General features: G+C 52.7%; 8 protein-coding genes across 8 annotated transcripts; 3 read left to right on the top strand and 5 right to left on the bottom strand.

The window, feature by feature from the left end:
* Nucleotides 1–351: 351 nt before the first annotated feature.
* Nucleotides 352–1,199, bottom strand: BGZ61DRAFT_363998 (Der1-like family-domain-containing protein; the record flags this gene model as incomplete). Its single annotated transcript, XM_046241480.1, has 2 exons — nt 352–909; nt 1,035–1,199. 2 exons carry the CDS (start codon nt 1,197–1,199, stop codon nt 352–354), a joined length of 723 nt encoding a protein of 240 aa, XP_046098522.1.
* A 588-nt stretch (nt 1,200–1,787) lies between these two features.
* BGZ61DRAFT_459944 (histone-fold-containing protein) lies at nt 1,788–2,831 on the top strand. Its single transcript, XM_046246976.1, has 3 exons — nt 1,788–2,026; nt 2,117–2,241; nt 2,312–2,831. Exons 1-3 carry the CDS (start codon nt 1,975–1,977, stop codon nt 2,525–2,527), a joined length of 393 nt encoding a protein of 130 aa, XP_046098521.1. The 5' UTR covers nt 1,788–1,974; the 3' UTR covers nt 2,528–2,831.
* A 319-nt stretch (nt 2,832–3,150) lies between these two features.
* On the top strand, nt 3,151–3,734 carry BGZ61DRAFT_537413 (uncharacterized protein; the record flags this gene model as incomplete). Its single annotated transcript, XM_046254532.1, has 3 exons — nt 3,151–3,364; nt 3,445–3,524; nt 3,582–3,734. 3 exons carry the CDS (start codon nt 3,151–3,153, stop codon nt 3,732–3,734), a joined length of 447 nt encoding a protein of 148 aa, XP_046098520.1.
* A 1,229-nt stretch (nt 3,735–4,963) lies between these two features.
* On the bottom strand, nt 4,964–7,052 carry BGZ61DRAFT_363530 (putative Xaa-Pro aminopeptidase P; the record flags this gene model as incomplete). The annotated part of the gene is made up of 4 exons (XM_046241444.1): nt 4,964–5,389; nt 5,441–5,702; nt 5,811–6,903; nt 6,977–7,052. The coding sequence occupies 4 exons, from the start codon at nt 7,050–7,052 to the stop codon at nt 4,964–4,966; spliced, it is 1,857 nt and encodes a 618-aa protein (XP_046098519.1).
* Nucleotides 7,053–9,072: 2,020 nt separating this feature from the next.
* Nucleotides 9,073–12,535, top strand: BGZ61DRAFT_363842 (armadillo-type protein; the record flags this gene model as incomplete). Its single annotated transcript, XM_046241461.1, has 8 exons — nt 9,073–9,117; nt 9,205–9,386; nt 9,456–9,797; nt 9,845–9,965; nt 10,020–11,790; nt 11,873–12,057; nt 12,114–12,394; nt 12,451–12,535. 8 exons carry the CDS (start codon nt 9,073–9,075, stop codon nt 12,533–12,535), a joined length of 3,012 nt encoding a protein of 1,003 aa, XP_046098518.1.
* A 236-nt stretch (nt 12,536–12,771) lies between these two features.
* BGZ61DRAFT_537410 (uncharacterized protein) lies at nt 12,772–14,059 on the bottom strand (the record flags this gene model as incomplete). Its single annotated transcript, XM_046254531.1, has 5 exons — nt 12,772–13,226; nt 13,282–13,400; nt 13,453–13,568; nt 13,631–13,711; nt 13,784–14,059. 5 exons carry the CDS (start codon nt 14,057–14,059, stop codon nt 12,772–12,774), a joined length of 1,047 nt encoding a protein of 348 aa, XP_046098517.1.
* A 142-nt stretch (nt 14,060–14,201) lies between these two features.
* Nucleotides 14,202–15,480, bottom strand: BGZ61DRAFT_459936 (37S ribosomal protein S10, mitochondrial). Its single transcript, XM_046246975.1, has 3 exons — nt 15,332–15,480; nt 15,234–15,274; nt 14,202–15,154 (listed from the first exon to the last, which is right to left on the bottom strand). Exons 1-3 carry the CDS (start codon nt 15,368–15,370, stop codon nt 14,512–14,514), a joined length of 723 nt encoding a protein of 240 aa, XP_046098516.1. The 5' UTR covers nt 15,371–15,480; the 3' UTR covers nt 14,202–14,511.
* A 34-nt stretch (nt 15,481–15,514) lies between these two features.
* BGZ61DRAFT_459933 (Fcf2 pre-rRNA processing-domain-containing protein) lies at nt 15,515–16,704 on the bottom strand. The gene is made up of 2 exons (XM_046246974.1): nt 16,431–16,704; nt 15,515–16,183 (listed from the first exon to the last, which is right to left on the bottom strand). The coding sequence occupies exons 1-2, from the start codon at nt 16,662–16,664 to the stop codon at nt 15,827–15,829; spliced, it is 591 nt and encodes a 196-aa protein (XP_046098515.1). The 5' UTR covers nt 16,665–16,704; the 3' UTR covers nt 15,515–15,826.
* Between the last annotated feature and the right edge of the window lie 86 nt (nt 16,705–16,790).

The following is a 16,790-nucleotide window of genomic DNA, read 5'->3' as shown; positions in this document are numbered from 1 at the left end:
GATTGCCAGCCACATATTTGATGTCCCGAGCGATGCGTCCTCATGACCATCTCTGTTGGTGTAGGCTCAGAGCCGGAACGGGGAATAGGGATCAGGGAGATAAAGCGAAGACAGTGAAATCAGTGAATAAAGTTGAAGAGGATAATCAATTGCAGTTGTTGTTTTCCCAACGCCGCCGCAAGCCCAATTTCCCCAAGACATTCCCGTGTCTGATGCTCTACCAATACGCCGAACCCAAATGCCGAAATCAAGTAAGTATGCTCAAAGATACTCAATGCAAAGTGTCCATCGACGAAACTAAGTCGGACTATGCCTCCAACCGTATTGTTTTCTTCATATCCTCTGATCTAACTATAGATCGCGGGGTGCCACGTCTCTCGCTCCAGCAACCATGATGTCGTTGTTGATGCCATCGGCGGAATCATCCTGCGCCCGGGCCTCGAACAGACGCCTCCACCAGCCGGGAGGATCCAGAGGCCGAGAGCCGTTGTGAAGAGGCGGGTACACATCGGTAAAGAAGTACCAGATGTGTCCAATGACAACACCCATCATCTCATCCTTAGGAATAGTTCCGTGCAAGACAAGGCTGAAGCCCATCAAAACCCACGGCAGGTATGGGGCGGTGAAGACTAGCAGGCCGAGGAAGCTGAGCCGAGTGTCTGGGTTTCGTCGGGACCAGATGTAGACGAGGGTCGACGAGAGTGGATGTCCAAGGAACGGCATGGAGACAAGGGGCGAAAGAGCGATTAGGCTGGCCATGGCGTAGAGGAGGAGCCAGGAAAAATGCGCTGGGGATCGACCGGAGGACTCTTCGAGGAGTCGGGCATAACGTTGGAGAAAGTAGACATGGAAGAGGAGGTCGAGGGAGAAGGGCCCGAAGTAGAGGAACGTGGTCAAGAGTCGCCAGTACTGTAAATAAGGAGTGATGAGCAGGGCGTCACAAATTGGAGATGGACAGCGGAATGGGGGGGGGGGGGGGGGGGGGAGAGGAAAAGTAAAGGAAGAGAGACGGCAGGGAGAAGAGGGGGACCAACCTGTGATTTTACAAAGACGGCGCGGAAGCTGTAGAAGAGTTGGAAGGGCGTCACCATCTGGCACTGGACCAAGGCGCTCGTCAGGACAGTCGCCGTCGTCCACCATCGGGTGCACGTGGGCATTTCCCAGAACCAGGTCTCAAGAGGCAGACGGCCTCCATCCATGACTTGATCCATGGGGGGGATGTGAAGAGGAGGGGCTCAATTCGCGAGTTTCGAAGGGGCGCCTAGGTGAGTTGGGACGCAAGACGGGGAGGGAGGACGAGATGAGGGTTGAAGCCAGGTATGAACGTAAGGTGCCCAGCGAAACGTCAGGCTTGATGGGGAAGCCTGCTGGTACTGGAGGTCCTTAGGTAAGATAAGGATATCCGATGAATGCAAACAAATCGAGGGACGGTACCTGACACGATGACTTATCCTACCTTAGTGCGACTGTGATGTGGCCTTTCCCGGGGGCGGCGCTGAGTCGCTGACGTTAACTGTTTGGAGACGCCTGCGATTACGTGCCACAGTACCTCCACCTTTCATGGGGCCTAAAGACACGGCATGGACCCTGGAGAAACTGGGCGGGAGAGTCGAGCACGAAAGGCATGGAAGGCAGCACCTAGGTACCTAGGTACCCAAGCAGGTACCCCAGCTAGGGCGGGTGGTTAGTGGCGTCGAACAAGCTGTGGCTGGGAACCTTGGGGCAACCCCTGTCAAATCCCGCGTTGGTGGACATTGAAATCAATCTACGCGAAATTCGCGGGGCTGGGAATGCGAAAGCGCGTTCCTTCTCTCATGGATCTCTCCCACTTGCGCCGGCCCACGGCCTTTGTTCCTTCAACACCTTCATTCTCAAGTTTCCCGGCTCTTCTGCGTATCGCGATCGAATCACAAGCTTCAAAAGATCTTGCTTAATATCTTGACTCTTCCATTTACCCTTCCACACAAGTCTACTATGGCTCGGAAATCTGGCGTGTCTCGCAAGTCGCGCGCCAGCGACATTCAAGGTACGTGCCTCCTTGTTCAACCGCTCGCACGATTTCGCGCCCGCGCCGCCCGCACTCGTGACAGAGACAGAGACTAACAACTGACTATAGCTGGCGACCCTGTTCCCGTACGTGCAAAGCGACGATATCGCCCCGGCACAGTTGCCCTTCGAGAAATTCGCCTCTACCAAGGTCACACCAAGTTGTTGATGCTCAAGCTGCCTTTTGCGCGCCTTGTCAGTACCACTACCCCTGCCGGGTCCCCCGCGCACCTGAATCGACAGCAGACTCTAACATGTTCATCAGGTCCGAGAAATCGCATTGACAGTGCGACCAAGGGGAGAGGGGATGCGGTGGCAGAGCCAGGCCATCCAAGCGTTGCAAGAAGCTGCGGAGGCCTTCATGGTTCACCTGTTCGAAGACACAAACCTCTGCGCCATTCACGCCAAGAGAGTTACCATCATGCAAAAGGACATCCAACTAGCGAGGCGGATACGTGGTGTTTGGGGAGGACTTGGTTGACGACGGAATGTGTGATGCAAAAAACAGGAACGGGCTTGGCATTTCGGTTGGTATTTCGGATGACATTTCGATTGGCATTACATTTGGCGTTTTAAGGCTATATACCTTGGTGCAGCTTGGTGTGGGTTTATTGGGGATGCTCCTGGCCCCAACATTACCAGGAGCGGTACTGTCCATCAGTGCTATACATAATACAAAGAAAGCAACGAGCTTGATACCTCTGATGTAAATGCGAGCTAGCGTGCGACAAAGAAGTGAGGTGCTATTCAGACGTCAGCGACACCTCACTGATATCCATTACAAGACTTACTTCTTGAACAACTGGGTGGATGACAAAACGTTCAATGTTTACGACCTCTGGCAAGTGTTGAAGGAATAATTGAAGCATCATAGTGCTAACTCTGAATAACCCTTGTTCATTGGCTGCAAGACTGGCGTCGGCTGGCTCGCCTCGGCTTTCTGAGGTCCCTGACGTAATAGCCCAAGACCAAGCACACTCGCCTACAACTCGTTTCCACCGCTCGTCGGACTCTCTCTCTCGCTCGGTGTTCGTCAACCAACACACCATATGCTTAAAACAGCCAATTGGGCCAATCAAGCATCTTAGACCACGTCAAACAGCAATGAGTCGCATCTTCAGCTCCCGCGTGGCCTTCCGGGCCCTTGCTGCAGGTATTGGCCCCACTGCTTGCGCCAGTAGCCTCTTCGTCGGCCGGAGGGTGATTCGATGTGACGCTCCCCCGTTGGTTGCGTACCCTCCGCCTGGACAGCGCCGACGGTCCGCCTTGGATGTGTCCCCGGAGACTGTCAGTCAGATTTCTAGTGGCAGTGTTGCTGGTGCGTTACAACCCCTTCGTTGCTAGCATATGTCCCATGCTTACTAGGACTGCTGACTGATCTTGCTTGCGCCTCGATAGGATTCGGAGCTGGTCTCGTGGTAGCCCTGTTCTCCCGCACCCTTGCCCTTTTGAGTGGCTTGTTTGCTATTTCCCTCCATGTGAGACCGGGCTGTCCTGCATTTGTACGCCGCGTTTGAGTTTCTAACTTATCATAGATTGCCTCGCGTTATGGGTACGATGCGTCCCGCATTTTGGGAATTCGAAAGCTCTTGGACGGGAACGCCCTGTGGGAAAGGAGCAAGGGGAAACCTTGGTTTACTACGTCGTTCCTTGTCACATTCATCTTGGCTGCGTTTGTGCACCTGTAGGGCTTGCAAGCTTGCGCCCCGTGGCCTCTCTTGCCAATGAATCCCCACTTACAGGTAAAGAATCTGAGAGAGTTGTAAATAAACACCTCAGCTGCCTCGGCGCCGTTTTAAAGCTTCCAAAGAATACAACCATTGGCCTCTTACGACATGGCGTGACATGCCTTTGGGAGTTGAATGTGAGGAAACCAAGGCCAACTGAAGACTTTGCTGCTGCTACTGAGGAGGCTAAACCGACACCATTACCAGGTGCATCAATGCACAATTACACAATACCAAATGGCTCGACAGCAGAATGAATATTTTTCAGCATTTCTATTTACACACATGGATTTTGTTACCTTGCGCCTCAATGCTAGGTGGAATACCGAGTGACGCATGTAATATAGTACAATAGGAGACTACCATGAGTAAAACCAATTCTTAGTATCCATTACTCCTCAAATTTGTTATTTACTTTCCTTCAATAAATACAACAACCAATGTTGGCCTTTAGCCTTAGCGTGTACTGCTAATTGTACACATGAATTAAACTGATACCGGGGGGGGGGGGGGGGGGGGGGGAGACTTTTGTGCCCATGCGCGAATCAATACTTGAGTTTTATTTGTAGGCTTCTTGAAGTTGAAAAGATTCTCAAAGGCTGATTTCCCACGGCTTGACTTTGACACTGGTAGATCTGTCGCTGCCAAAGCTGACGTGGAATATGCCCAGGGGGAGATTAAATGTTGGTCCCTTAGACGACGTGAGGGTTGTAGTATCTTGTTGACTCCTCGGGGATTTCGCTTCCGGTTGACATCGTCCTAGAACGCACTCCTTGCAACACAGGATGACAACACTTAACGGCTGGGCTCCTTAGAACTCTTACCAGAATCTTTGGTGAGTGATCTCCATTCTCAACTCATGGGGGCATGGGCCAAGAAGCTCGACAATCACCCACTTTCCTGCTCGTTCTGTGTTTATTACAGCCTTATCACAATCAAAGCAACTGGTTCACTTGGCGACCAGAAATAGTTCTTTTCTGGGATGGCTCGTTTTTATTGCATTGAAGAAGCTTAAGTCTCCCCCTTCCGCTACGCATCACTCCATCTTTGGATGCTGTAGTCGGCTGATGGATGACTGCACTTGGGCAATCCGATTCTCCCCGACTAGTATGCGAGTCCTCTCCAGGCATTTTCGCATCACATGCTCCTTCTACACCAATGACACAATTACAACTTCTCTGGTTCCATCACTAGATCGGGTTCGTCTCTCGCTTGAGCCAAGCCAGTGTCACCTGGTCGTTCTCGAAATAACTTCGAGTCTTGTCTAAGACCTCGACATGGTAAGCGTTGAGCCATGCCTTCTCAGCCTCCGTGAGTAAGTTCACGTCGATAAGGTTGCGGCAGTACGGGACCATCGTGACGTGCTCAAACCCAAGGAATGGTTTGTCCCCAAATGAATGTTTGGTCTTGACTTCCTTGACGATGATGACGTTTTCGATTCGGATGCCGAACTTTCCATCTTCGTAGAATCCAGGCTCATTAGATATCACATTTCCAGGGGCGAGTGCAACCTCGGCGAACTGCACACGGGTGCCGATGCCAATTGGGCCTTCGTGAACGTTTAAGAACGACCCGATGCCGTGACCCGTGCCGTGCCTGTAGTCTAGTCCATTTTTCTATTCCTGCGTCAGCAGTCTCGCTACTCTGGACATTCTTACTTTGCTTACCCAGAGGTGTTGTCGAGCCAAACAGTCGAGTGCGAACCCGGTAGTCCCCTTGGGGAAGACGGCTAAGTCTAGACCGATATGTCCCTTTAGAACAAGGGTATATGACTCCTTTTCGACATCTGTCGGGGTTCCGAAGTGCAGTGTTCGTGTGGTATCCGTTGTTCCATCACGATATTGGGCACCGGAGTCGCACAGGTATATCGCCTCAGGATCGATAGTTGCACAATTGCCCCTTTCCGGACCGTAGTGAATAATTGCAGCACTGTAAACAAGACATGTATCAGTATGACTCCGAGACTAGAAACCTTTCCCCACTGAGGGCTCTGGCAATAACCTCCTAGAATCGAACTTCTGGGAGCGGGCAACTTACTTCGCACCGGTAGAGGAAATGGTAGGGAAAGAAAGGCCAACAAAGTCAGTCTTTACGGAACGAAGTTTCTCAAGTTCGTCGGCAGCCTCCACCTCGTCGAGCTTGCTTTTCTTCACCACAAGCTGCTCCTCAAGCCAAGCAAAGTATTGTATCAGGGCGGCGCCATCCCTGACGTGACAGGACCGCATTCCTGCGATTTCGGCTTCGGTCTTGATAGCCTTGGCATCGCCAATGGGGCTCCTAACTTCGTCAACCATTGAATCCCCTCCCAGTGCGGTTTTGAGGGCCCATGAGCCCTTAGTAGATATGAGAAAGCTACCAGGAGCGATGCCACCCTCAGACCTGCCCTGCTTGCTGACAGCAACTTGCAAATCCCTTGAATCGTTCAAAATGGCATCGTAAGGCTTGATATTGACATTGTTGGCGGCCAGATGAGAGCGGCACTTCTCATTTAGCTTTGAGTCGTCGATGTAGAGCGTGGCAGAAGTAGGGGTGACGATGGCGTAGGAGAAGAAAACCGGGTTGTACGGGATATCATTTCCTCGCAAATTAAAAAGCCAAGCGATTTCATCAAGCATAGAGACAACAAAGCCGGGGGAGTGCTTCTTCTCGAGCTCTTGGCGAAGCTTGGTGAGCTTGTTCTTCACCGATTCTCCAGCGAGTGTATCGGGTTGAACGGAGACAGCCTCACTAGGTCGGGCCGGGCGGTCTGCGCCCCAAACTAGATCAACCAAATTATCGTCAATGGGTATCAATTCTGCGCCACCGCTCTTGTGAATCTTGTCGGCCAGATTCTTAGCCGTAGAGCCCGAGATGAGCGACGGGTCGACGGCAACATTCTTACCACCTGCAGACTGCTCAGCAGACCATTCCTGCCAGGTAGGAACATCTTGGAGGCCCTGCTTGAGTAAAGTCCAGTTGCTGTCCAACTGGGACGCGGCCTGGTTGAAGTAGCGACCGTCTGTCGCAAGAGCGGCAGATTGCAGAGTAATAACAGCACATCCGGCTGAGCCCGTGAACCCAGAGATGAACTCGCGCCGGGCATCACATTCTGCGATGTACTCAGAAGAGTGACTATCCTCGGAGGGAATTACTGTAGCAGAGACAATGGACGGTTAGTGGTGTTAGAACGTTGGAGGGAGGCTCTTGTGCCCGTCGAGGCTCACCGTAGACTTGGACGTTGCGGTCCTTCATCAAGCTCCTCAGGTGAGAGAGCCTGGATGTCGTATCAACCTTATCCATGGTTGCAGATGAGAGGAGACGGCGTGTGGAAGATGCAGATATCGCAAGTGGTGGCCTTGGTGTTGCCAGACGAAGGAGCCTTGCCGTGGTCTGGAGTAGCATAGGCTCTCAAAAGTACGCAGCACACACCCCGAAAAGTAGCTTACGATACCCGACCTCGGAGCGAGTGTGGTTAGGCAGATGCTGTGGTGAGGCCGTGATATACGTCCCTCCTGGAGGTGGGGTGCTTGATCGTGTGCTGTGCCCTGGGATGAAGAAGGTCAGGAACGGGCTTTGTCCCGGAGCCAGGAGGCAGATGGGGGCTTTAGAAATTATGGATACCCAGCTCCCCTCTTTATCGAAGCGATCTGGGGGCGGCGAGATGGGAGTGGCGATGAAGATGGGTAGAGCAAGCTGCGGTGGTGTGTGGTGTTGGGCGGGGAATGCCAACTTTTAAGGTAGCTCCCGCCGTGGACGACAGAAAGTGGGGAGATTGGCGCCAGAGTCACGATGAAGGAACGCACTTACCTGAGCTACTTGGATGCTCGGCGCTGGCCAGGAGAGGAATCAATTAATCGAGGAAATGGAGAATTAAACGGGAAGGCAGCAGGTGGCGACAGGGGTGCTCTGGGGCGGCTGGGGTCAGGTCGGGAAGGTGAAGCAAGCAAGGGGTGATATTGTGCCTCGTCAAGATCTCACGACACCTCACGCGGGCAAGGTGCAGCGACGTGGTGACGACAGAGGGCCAGCCGACGCTGGCCGGCGGATCTTTGGAATGGCCGCCGCGCCGAAGAATCTCTCCACCCGTCAACAGAACCGCTCGCCTCCAAACCAGTACCGATCGCGCTTCAAAGACGCTATCGAGCGTTGGGTCCTCCCCAAACAGTGGAGGTGGATTGTTAGTTGCCCGCAATGGTGAGCTCCAGGGCCACCTGCAGAAGTGGATGCGGTCTCGCATTGGGGGTACCGTGGCATGATCAGACGGCGACTTCACTTTGTGCGGCTGGTACTAGATCACCATACATTTTAACACTCAACTCAAAGTCGTGCCCGCTGGACTCCGAGTACCTCCATCAACAGATCATGTACCCCGTCCCCCACCAACCGCCGGGGCTCTGCAAACACACACCTGTGGCCCGTTTGCAGGTGTCGCTGTAACGTGAACAACCTCCGCCATAGCATGGTGGCCAGCCGTGAATCAGGAATCTGGTCTGACACCTTTCGGCACCAGGACCTAATGACATAGATAAAGAAAACTCCCAAAACGTTTACCATGCTTTCACACCACCTCTTGAATACCACAAGTATTTGACACTGCTCGGTTAAGTGGACGGCAAGGCTCCTGTAACGATTTGGGCGACGACAGCCCGCTAACTGCACCCCACCAAGCAAAGAGTGAGCGCTCTCTTCTCTGCTCTCCAGCCAGCTTCCTCACACACATTCCCTCATCGTCATCGCGTCCACCCGCCCACCAGCAACACGAGTGGTCTATTTCCACTGGGCTACCAGGGGTGAACCTTCAACTTACTTCACATCCCAGGTTCCCCCACTGCGACTTCTCCTGATGTTTGGGCAGTAATCCTGCTGTCTCGTCGCCTTCGAACCCTAGCACTCAACGGAAGCCATCCCGTATTCCGTCCTTTGCGTCACTCACCGTGGCCTTTCTGGATATTTGTGCCAAATTGTTTGTTACATCAAGTGCTGGGAAGTTCCTTGGAGACGCCAGAGACTCCAGGAAAGCAGAAACGTAGAGTCTTCGCCTACGCGAGTTTAGGCATATCCCGCAACACGACAACGCAAACGAACCAGGCCAGTGACATCAATACCACATACGAGGTATGAAGGGGCATTTCTTGTTAAATTGTGGCTGCTGTCGCACATAGCTTATTGCTTACCCTGCTCTAGTTTTTCTCCCACCCTCTCAGTGGCCCCGGTTGCTGTGCCTCTCTCCTGCTGGAACCATCCACACTCCCTCCGTGCGTCAGATATCCAGCACCATTTATCGCAATAGGAACCAAGCACAAGCGCCCCAAAAAACAAGATGGATGAAATCCCAATCCCTACAACTATACCAGAGGTTGAAGCCGTCAGTCTCCCCTTCCAGGTGTCCTGGAGAGATGCCCTTCAAGATCCTAAAGCAACCGTCGATGAGTATCTGCTGACTTCCTTCAAGCTCATCCTCTCCCTCTATCACCCAAACCCCCCAGAAGTCATCTCTCTGACACAGTCAACCTTGTCCCGGCTTCAGAGCTCTCCACAAGCTTGGCTCATGGCCCGGGAGCTGCTGAGCTGCCAGGACGACAAAGTGAAGTTCTTTGGTGCCCTCACCATAATCATCAAGCTCAACAACGAGAGGTGCGCCTCCCTAAATCTTTTTCCATCTTTCTCAAAGAAATTTCCCTCTCTAACCATCTGTCTAAATAGTTCTTCCCTCTCTAATAATGATGCGAGCGAACTTCTGCGAGGACTGATCGGCTGGTACTTAGACTCCTTGGGCCAGGGCAATGGTCAACTCGTTGTGAGGAAACTATCATCCGCTTTGGCAACCTTTTTTCTTCACTTTCATCGACTATGGCGCCCATTCATTCGGCATCTCTCCCTTTGCATCGTATCTGGCCAATCTTGCAGCACTGGCAGTTTGGACGAAGCACCTGACACATTCACCATCATTGAGCGTCTCAGCCCGCCCCAGGTTCAAGCATGCTTCTGGGTCTTGAGTAATGTATTAGAAGACATTTCCAAGTTTGATTTGAATTCCGCGAATAAGTTAGTTGATTCCTGCAAGTGCGGTATAGATTACTGACTCTGTGAAGCATGGGCCTCTATGATGCTATTCTGGAAAACATGCCGGATGCCATCGCTCTCATGACCCGCGGCATGTCTCCTCAATCAACTTCCCAGGCGGCACATGAAGACGCCATAAAGTGTCTCCAGGTGAGCCAAGAATCCTTCCTGGCTTTGTTATTCTCCGACTAATGATACCCCAAGTCCTGGGTTTGGTTCGCGCAGCGGGCGTCATCCCGAGATACCAGGCTTGTCCAGCCCATAGGACCTCTTGTCACAGCCGTCATTGGCTCCTTGACCGTGGGTGAGCTCTACGATGCTTCTGTAGAGCTCATGGTGGACTTACTTTCCAACTGTTCGATATTCCTGACCGAATCCCATGTGCAAAATCTAGGCGAACTCTTCGAGAGCCCCTGGTTTCAGAACCGCTATCAAGCCTTGGTGCAGGGAGACTTCGACTTCGATTCAACCCAGTTTGGTCAGCTTCTTCTCGCATTCGGCGATGCTAGGGTCGAGAAGTTAATGCAGGTTAATGATGATCGAAGCCGCAATTTATTGTCAAATCTCTGCGGGTTGCTTGCTGCCCAGGGCTATCCTGTAGCAGAGGACAAGATCTTTGTGCCAGCGTTGGAGTTTTGGTCGACATTCGCTGAGACTATGACAGATGCCATGTATTCAGATGAGGGCGCTGCGACTCCTTGGGTGCCTCAAGCCCTTTCGTACGTCCTTCAAGCGGTGTCGAACGCATGGCAGAAGGTGGTGTTTCCACCCTTGGACGAATTTTCTACCTGGGATTCGAGCGAGCGCATCGGCTTCCATGACGCCAGGAAGGACGTCATTGATCTCCTCCAGTCTGCATATTCGCTAGCAGGGCCACAGCTTGTCGTGACTTTTGCGGACCTTACACTCAAGGCTCTCTCGAGTTCATCTTGGTTGCAGCTCGAGGCTGCAGCATTTTGCCTTGGTGGACTTGCAGACTGTGTAGGAGAAGACGCTCGATGCGATGAAGCGCTGGCGTCCGTTTTTACATCACCCTTGTTCTCTGCGCTCCGTCCCGGCGAGCAAGCTATTCCTCCACGTGTACGACAGACCTGTGTCGCGCTCATTGAGCATTACACTGAGTACTTTGAACGCAATCTCGCTCACCTCCCCCCTGCCCTCAACCTGCTTTTCGTCGTGGTGGGAGAACATTCCCTAACTTCTGCTGCGGCGAAGTCTATTCTCAGATTGTGTTCGTCTTGCCGAAACGACCTACATCCCGAAGTAGGTGCTTTCCTAGATGAGTATCAAAAGCTCATCGCCGGAGAGCGCTTGGACTGCGGTGCCAGTGAGAAAATTCTTGGAGGCATTGCGTCAGTAATCCAAGCTATACCAGACCCAAGCCAGAGATACTCGGCATGCGCTAGGCTTCTAAGCTTCATCCAAGCTGATGTGCAGCGGGCTATGGAGCTATTACAATCACCTCCAGCCACTCCCATTCCATGCTTTGCGGGTTCGAGCTGCTCCTATGCCGCGCCTGACGAGCATCCTGCACTGCATACTGCGTTAAAGGCCCTCAGATGTCTGGCCAGTACAGGCAGAGGGCTTCAGGCCCCAACTGAAGTATCGGTTGACTTGGAAGGTAAGCGTTCGAGCGAAAGCTCTAACCCGCAGCTGTCTGGGCTCCAGGAAATCATCATCTCTAGCATCGTTCAACTGCAAGGAGCTTTCAATACCAGTGGGGAGATTGTTGAGATCATCTGCAGCGTGCTCCGCAGCGGTTTTTCTGAAGTTGATCCTGGCCCCTTCGTGCTACCACCGCAGGGAGTTGCTCAATACCTGACGACCCAGACACTGGGCACACCAAGAGTAGGACTCCTGGTTAGCACCGGGTGTTCTTTCGTCAGCTCTTTAGAGCATGATGGACTTCAAGGCCAGCACGGGATGCTCACAACGGTGCTTCTTTGGGTCGTGGGACTCCTCAAACAACTCGCCAGTAAGTTCGACTCCGAAATTACATCATCGATGTTACGAGGAACATATCCTATGAATGTGGTGAATGCTAAGTGTTCCGATAGACCCAGAGGCCGACCCAGAGCTCTCCCAGAATGGGATCGAGTTTGTCAGCCGCCTGATGTCCAAATGCCCGGCTATTCTTCTACGATTAGAGCCACAAGATGCTGCTGAGTTCTTCTTCCTTTTCACACTCCAAGTACTGGACGGCAAAGAACCTCTGCCGAAAGCAAGTGCAGCAGAATTCTGGGTAAGATGCGAGCTTTTTCGGTATGCACACTGTGACTTCTTTCTAACGAGTACCAGGCCGTTTTCGTCAACGTCAAGTGCGATACGACAGAGTTAGATGGGGCAATCGCGCAAGCAATGAATATGTTAGGGCCTTTGCTCTCACAGAGTCTAGCACGGAATATTGGCGGGAACGCGTCACGGAGTGAGCTGGACAAGCTTACAGAGCCCCTCAAGAAGCTCATTGTTCGATATCCGATGGCAAAGAGTTGGCTTGAGTCCGGCCTCTCACACTCGTCTTTTCCAAGCACGAGAGTCACGAGAGATGAAAAATCTATCTTCCTTAAAAAGATTATCAGGTATCATTTCTCCCTTAAATACCCCGTCATAGATGGACGCTAACGAATTGGCTCAGCCTTCGGGGAGCTAGGGCAACGAACCAAGTTGTCAGAGAGTTCTGGTTGTCAGCCAGGGGTTCCAACTTTGCCTATGCATCATGAACAAAAGCCCAGGTCTCTTGGTGTGATGGAGCGTGCAATGGGTATGTCAACCCTGATTGGAAATGTGTAATTCTAGTCAACTCTCTATTTATCCAACATCGGGTCCTATTGTTACAGTATCATCTTGCTAGGTGTGTAGTGGGAGGGGCTCTGGGTATGGGCGAACTCCCTCCTGGGGAATGGCCCGGCTAGCTATCGTTGGGTTTTAGAGCAAGCACCTGGGCGAGTGTTCAAATTCAGAGCCCCACGGCAGCTCTGACTAACTGCATAGTTTCTTCGGCACTTTCTCGTGCCTTTGAGGCGCCCTCTGCCTCGATCTTGTCAAGGTGCGCGTCACCCTTTGCGAGAAGCTCGAGATAGCGATCACGAATGCCATCTAATCCGGTGATGACAGCATCGGTAACCATCTCCTTGAGCTGCTTGGGGCTGATGTCGCTATACGCATCGGCCAATTGCCCAGGCCCTCTTCCTTGGGCATCAAAAATGGATAGAATATCCAGTAGATTTGAGATACCCGGCCGGTTGGTAGTGTCATAGGAAACTCCAGGTATCGAGTCAGTCAATGCAGAACCTAACTTTGTCTTGATATCTTTGGCGGAATCTGTGATGAGTATGCGGGAACGCTCCGACTTGTGTGATTTCGACATTTTTGATGTCGGGTCTGTCAGGGACATGATACGGTGGATGGGGGCTTCCAAGTCAGCAGGTAGAACGAATACACGGGACGTGGGTCGGGCCACACATACGATTGAGAACATCGGGCATTACGAGGTGATGGCCGTAGGTGTGGTTAAAGTTGGTTGCGCACTCACGGGCGAACTCGATGTGTTGTCGCTGGTCATGGCCAACAGGGACATGTGTCGCTCTACACCAAGTTAGTAGAGTGAGAAGAGCCGGATGTAGGTCCGTATAAATACCTGTGGATGAGAATGTCGGCAGCTTGCAAGACTGGGTAGGAGAAGAGACCAAGCTTGAGACGAGAGCCGACGGTTCGGTCTTCAAAGGTTGACCCTTCGGCGATGCTCAACTTGCTCTAGGGGCGAAGTCAGAGATGTAAAGGCAGCAAAACCAGAAAAATAAATGGAGTAAAATTACCTTCCACTGGGTCATTCTCGAGAGATACCCGACAGATGCCGTGCAGCTGAGAATCCACATCAGCTCTGAATGCGCCGGAACCTAAGGACGTCATGTGTTAGTGGGAAGGATGACTAGAGCACTTTAAATCGACCGAATGGGAATCACACGAACCGAAGACTGATAAAAGAGGGTTGCGCGATCCGGGTCAATGCCAATGGCTAGCAACGCCGCCAACGCCTCGCGCTTGCATTTGCGTAGCTGGTCGGGCGGCTGCGGCATCGTGATGGCGTGAAGATCAACGACGGAGTAGATGAGCTTCGTCTCGGGCTCTTCATGGTGCTGCAGCTGCACCCATTGGCGTAGCGCCCCGATGTAGTTTCCCAGGTGCGGCACGCCGGTGGGCTGAATCCCCGAGAAGATGACTCGCGGCCGTACCAGTTTTTGCATCGTGGCCGTCAATTGAGTGTGCTGGAAGTAGTTTCCTGAGTTAGGGTGAGAGCTGCTGGAGCTTGCACCTGGCAATGGGGCGTTGAGGACAAAGTCGGCTCCAGGTCATATGCATGCATATAACGGGGGTCGCGAATTCTGTCCTTGGCCCACGCGGAATTGGGGATGATGAACCGGTGACAAGCTACGTATCAGCTGACCATGAGGATTAGCATTCTTAAGAGACATATAGAGTAGGCATACAGAAAGCAGAAACTCATCGTAACAGGCGCCTTTCGTTTATCCCCTGAGGTTGATTTTACAAAAGCTCAAGTCCTCCCCGACAGCCTATTGTACACAAAATGATAGATATACTATTCTCCCCCACCGGCAACATGGCCATTCATCCCGGGTAGCAAGTCATTTCTTCTTGGAAAAGGGTGTTCCTTATGTGGCCTCCTGCTTTGCGCCTCCTACACGTTGGTCGTAGGCGGCTCCCTCAGGCCAGCAGCCTCTCGGAATCGTCGCGTGTTGAGTAGCTCCTCCACCTTCTCGACGGTGCCAACCGTCTTGGTCTGGCCGAGGTGCGCCCACTTCGACTCAATCTGGCCTTGCTGTTCCTCCGAGAGCGCGTCCATCTCCTTGCCAACGCCGAGTTTGCTGAACTCCCATACGTTGGCCTTCATACCCACGCCGTAGTATTGGTGCTTGCGCAGATACGCAAGCCACAGCTGTACCGTCTCAGGGTCTCCGTCGCGGATCTGAATCAGGCGGCGCAGGGTTTTTCGCTCGAAGTTCTCCTGTGCCTTCTTGAAGATGAAGTGACTCTTGGGGACCGTCCACCGCTCGGTGATTCGGGGTAGCGGAACGGGACCGTAAGCGGGCAAACCGAGGTAATAGGCAGCTCGCAGAGCAAAGTCGGAAAAGAACTCGAGTGGTTGGATGCTATAGGAGCGAAGCTGCAGGTCACACGACGGAATCCCATACTGGGCCTCTCGCTTCAGCGGCTTCAAGTGCAGCGCCTCGATCGACCTAGGGTAGCGCATCGTCTCCTTGCCGTTGGCCTTGGAGTCGGTGGCCTCAACTTTATTAGGGACTAAGTCGGCAGGCGATGCCCTAAGACTAGTCAGCGAGCACGATTCCAAGGGGTGAGGAGGTAGGCGAGCTGATGGGACGACTAATTGGGCAAACGTACAAAGTGCTCTGAGGTCGGCGGGCAATCCATTGCGCCTCGGCCTAGTTATTAGAGTAAGCTCGAGAATTCAATCGGCGTCCGGGGTCTTCAAGACATACCGGAAGGCGCACCAGGGACCGAAAAGTTGGGCGCAGCATCCTGCATGTGCCTTCACATTGACAATGATGAGGTTCAAAATTGCTCCCAAGTCTACCACCAGAAAACTGAACATCGGTGCACGGACCACTTGGGTACTCTAACACGGACTTATGGCACACCACCAACTTGGTACCTTCAACTACCTGGCGACCACTATCACAATCGGAATGTCGTAATATTCGCTACGTGCCTCACCTCAATTAAACATTAGACGACAGAACGAAGATGACCATAGCCTCGTCTCTAATTGAAATGAATTTTGGTTTTGCCATAGAGCTGGGGTTGGAGGAACTGCCCAATCTGGTTCCACCCTCATTAGTTCGAAGTCATCACGGAGAACATCTTTGTCACCTCCAATACTCCGTACGACCAAGGAAATGTGTTTAGAATGCTACACATTCACTTCACTTTGAATTCAACCAGGATTAGGCTACGTCTTTATGGGTTTGTACAATTCAGTGTCTTTTGCGGCGCTGGGCCACTACCTTCTGATAGAAACCCTTCTTTCCGCTGGTCTTCTGCTTCTGAATACCCGCGTACTTGGTCGAGAACTTGGTTCCGTCGTGGGAACTCATCACCTCTTCCAGCAGGGTACCCTTCCTTTCCTTTCGAGTCAATCGGGCGCTATAAAACTCAGTCGGGCCGGCGATGATCTCGCCAACATGAGAATACTCGGGTGCACTCGCTCGGAGGGCCTTCTTCTGGTGCTTGGGATCCAAGATGCCTCGCATGCGTAGGAGCTGCCAGTCTCGCTTGAACTCAGGCGTGAGTTCCGTCTTGGGGAGGTCGAACCACTGGGATCCTGCGGTGGCCTAATTTGACGTGTTAGCCAAATGTTCTCGAGCCAGTTGGAGGCGGCAATTGTTGGTTTCGCAATGCGGAAAGTCAGAGTAACTATGATGTAAGGAAATCATGAGGCCATGGTCCTATGATCCAAAACGGATGCTTGTCCCATGTCAAAGGTGCCACGAGGGCTCAGTTCTCATCAGCCAGCAAGGGGGCCAGAGGCGACAAAGTTGAAAGAAAGACGGGGTAGTCCAAGGGGGGTTACGTTCTTACCTTTGCTTGGCCAGCAAGTCCCGTTCGTGGTTGAGAGGGCGCTCGAACAGACAGGTCCGTCTTGCTGCTGCTGTCGCTGTTACTGGGCTGCGGCTGGACGGCTGTCGAAGTGTCGAGCTTCACCCCAGCGACCGCGGCAGTCGGGACCGTGACGGCGGATGCAGCATCGTTTCTCAGACGCTGCTCCGCCTTGCGCAGCAGCTCATCGACCTGATCATCCGAGATGTCTGTCATGGTCTGCTGTCAACGGAAGAAGAATTCTCAAGGTCCAGCTTCGGCGGGCGAAAGAAAAGGCAGGAAAAAAAAATTGGCCTGGTGGGGCTCGTCCAGTCTTAGCGCGCGAGCGGTGGCTGGTCAATG

Source organism: Ilyonectria robusta (genome assembly GCF_021365365.1).
Source record: "Ilyonectria robusta strain PMI_751 chromosome Unknown BGZ61scaffold_24, whole genome shotgun sequence".
NCBI lineage: Eukaryota > Fungi > Ascomycota > Sordariomycetes > Hypocreales > Nectriaceae > Ilyonectria > Ilyonectria robusta.
Note: the sequence above shows the minus strand (reverse complement) of the source record. Positions and strands in the feature narration are given on the sequence as shown.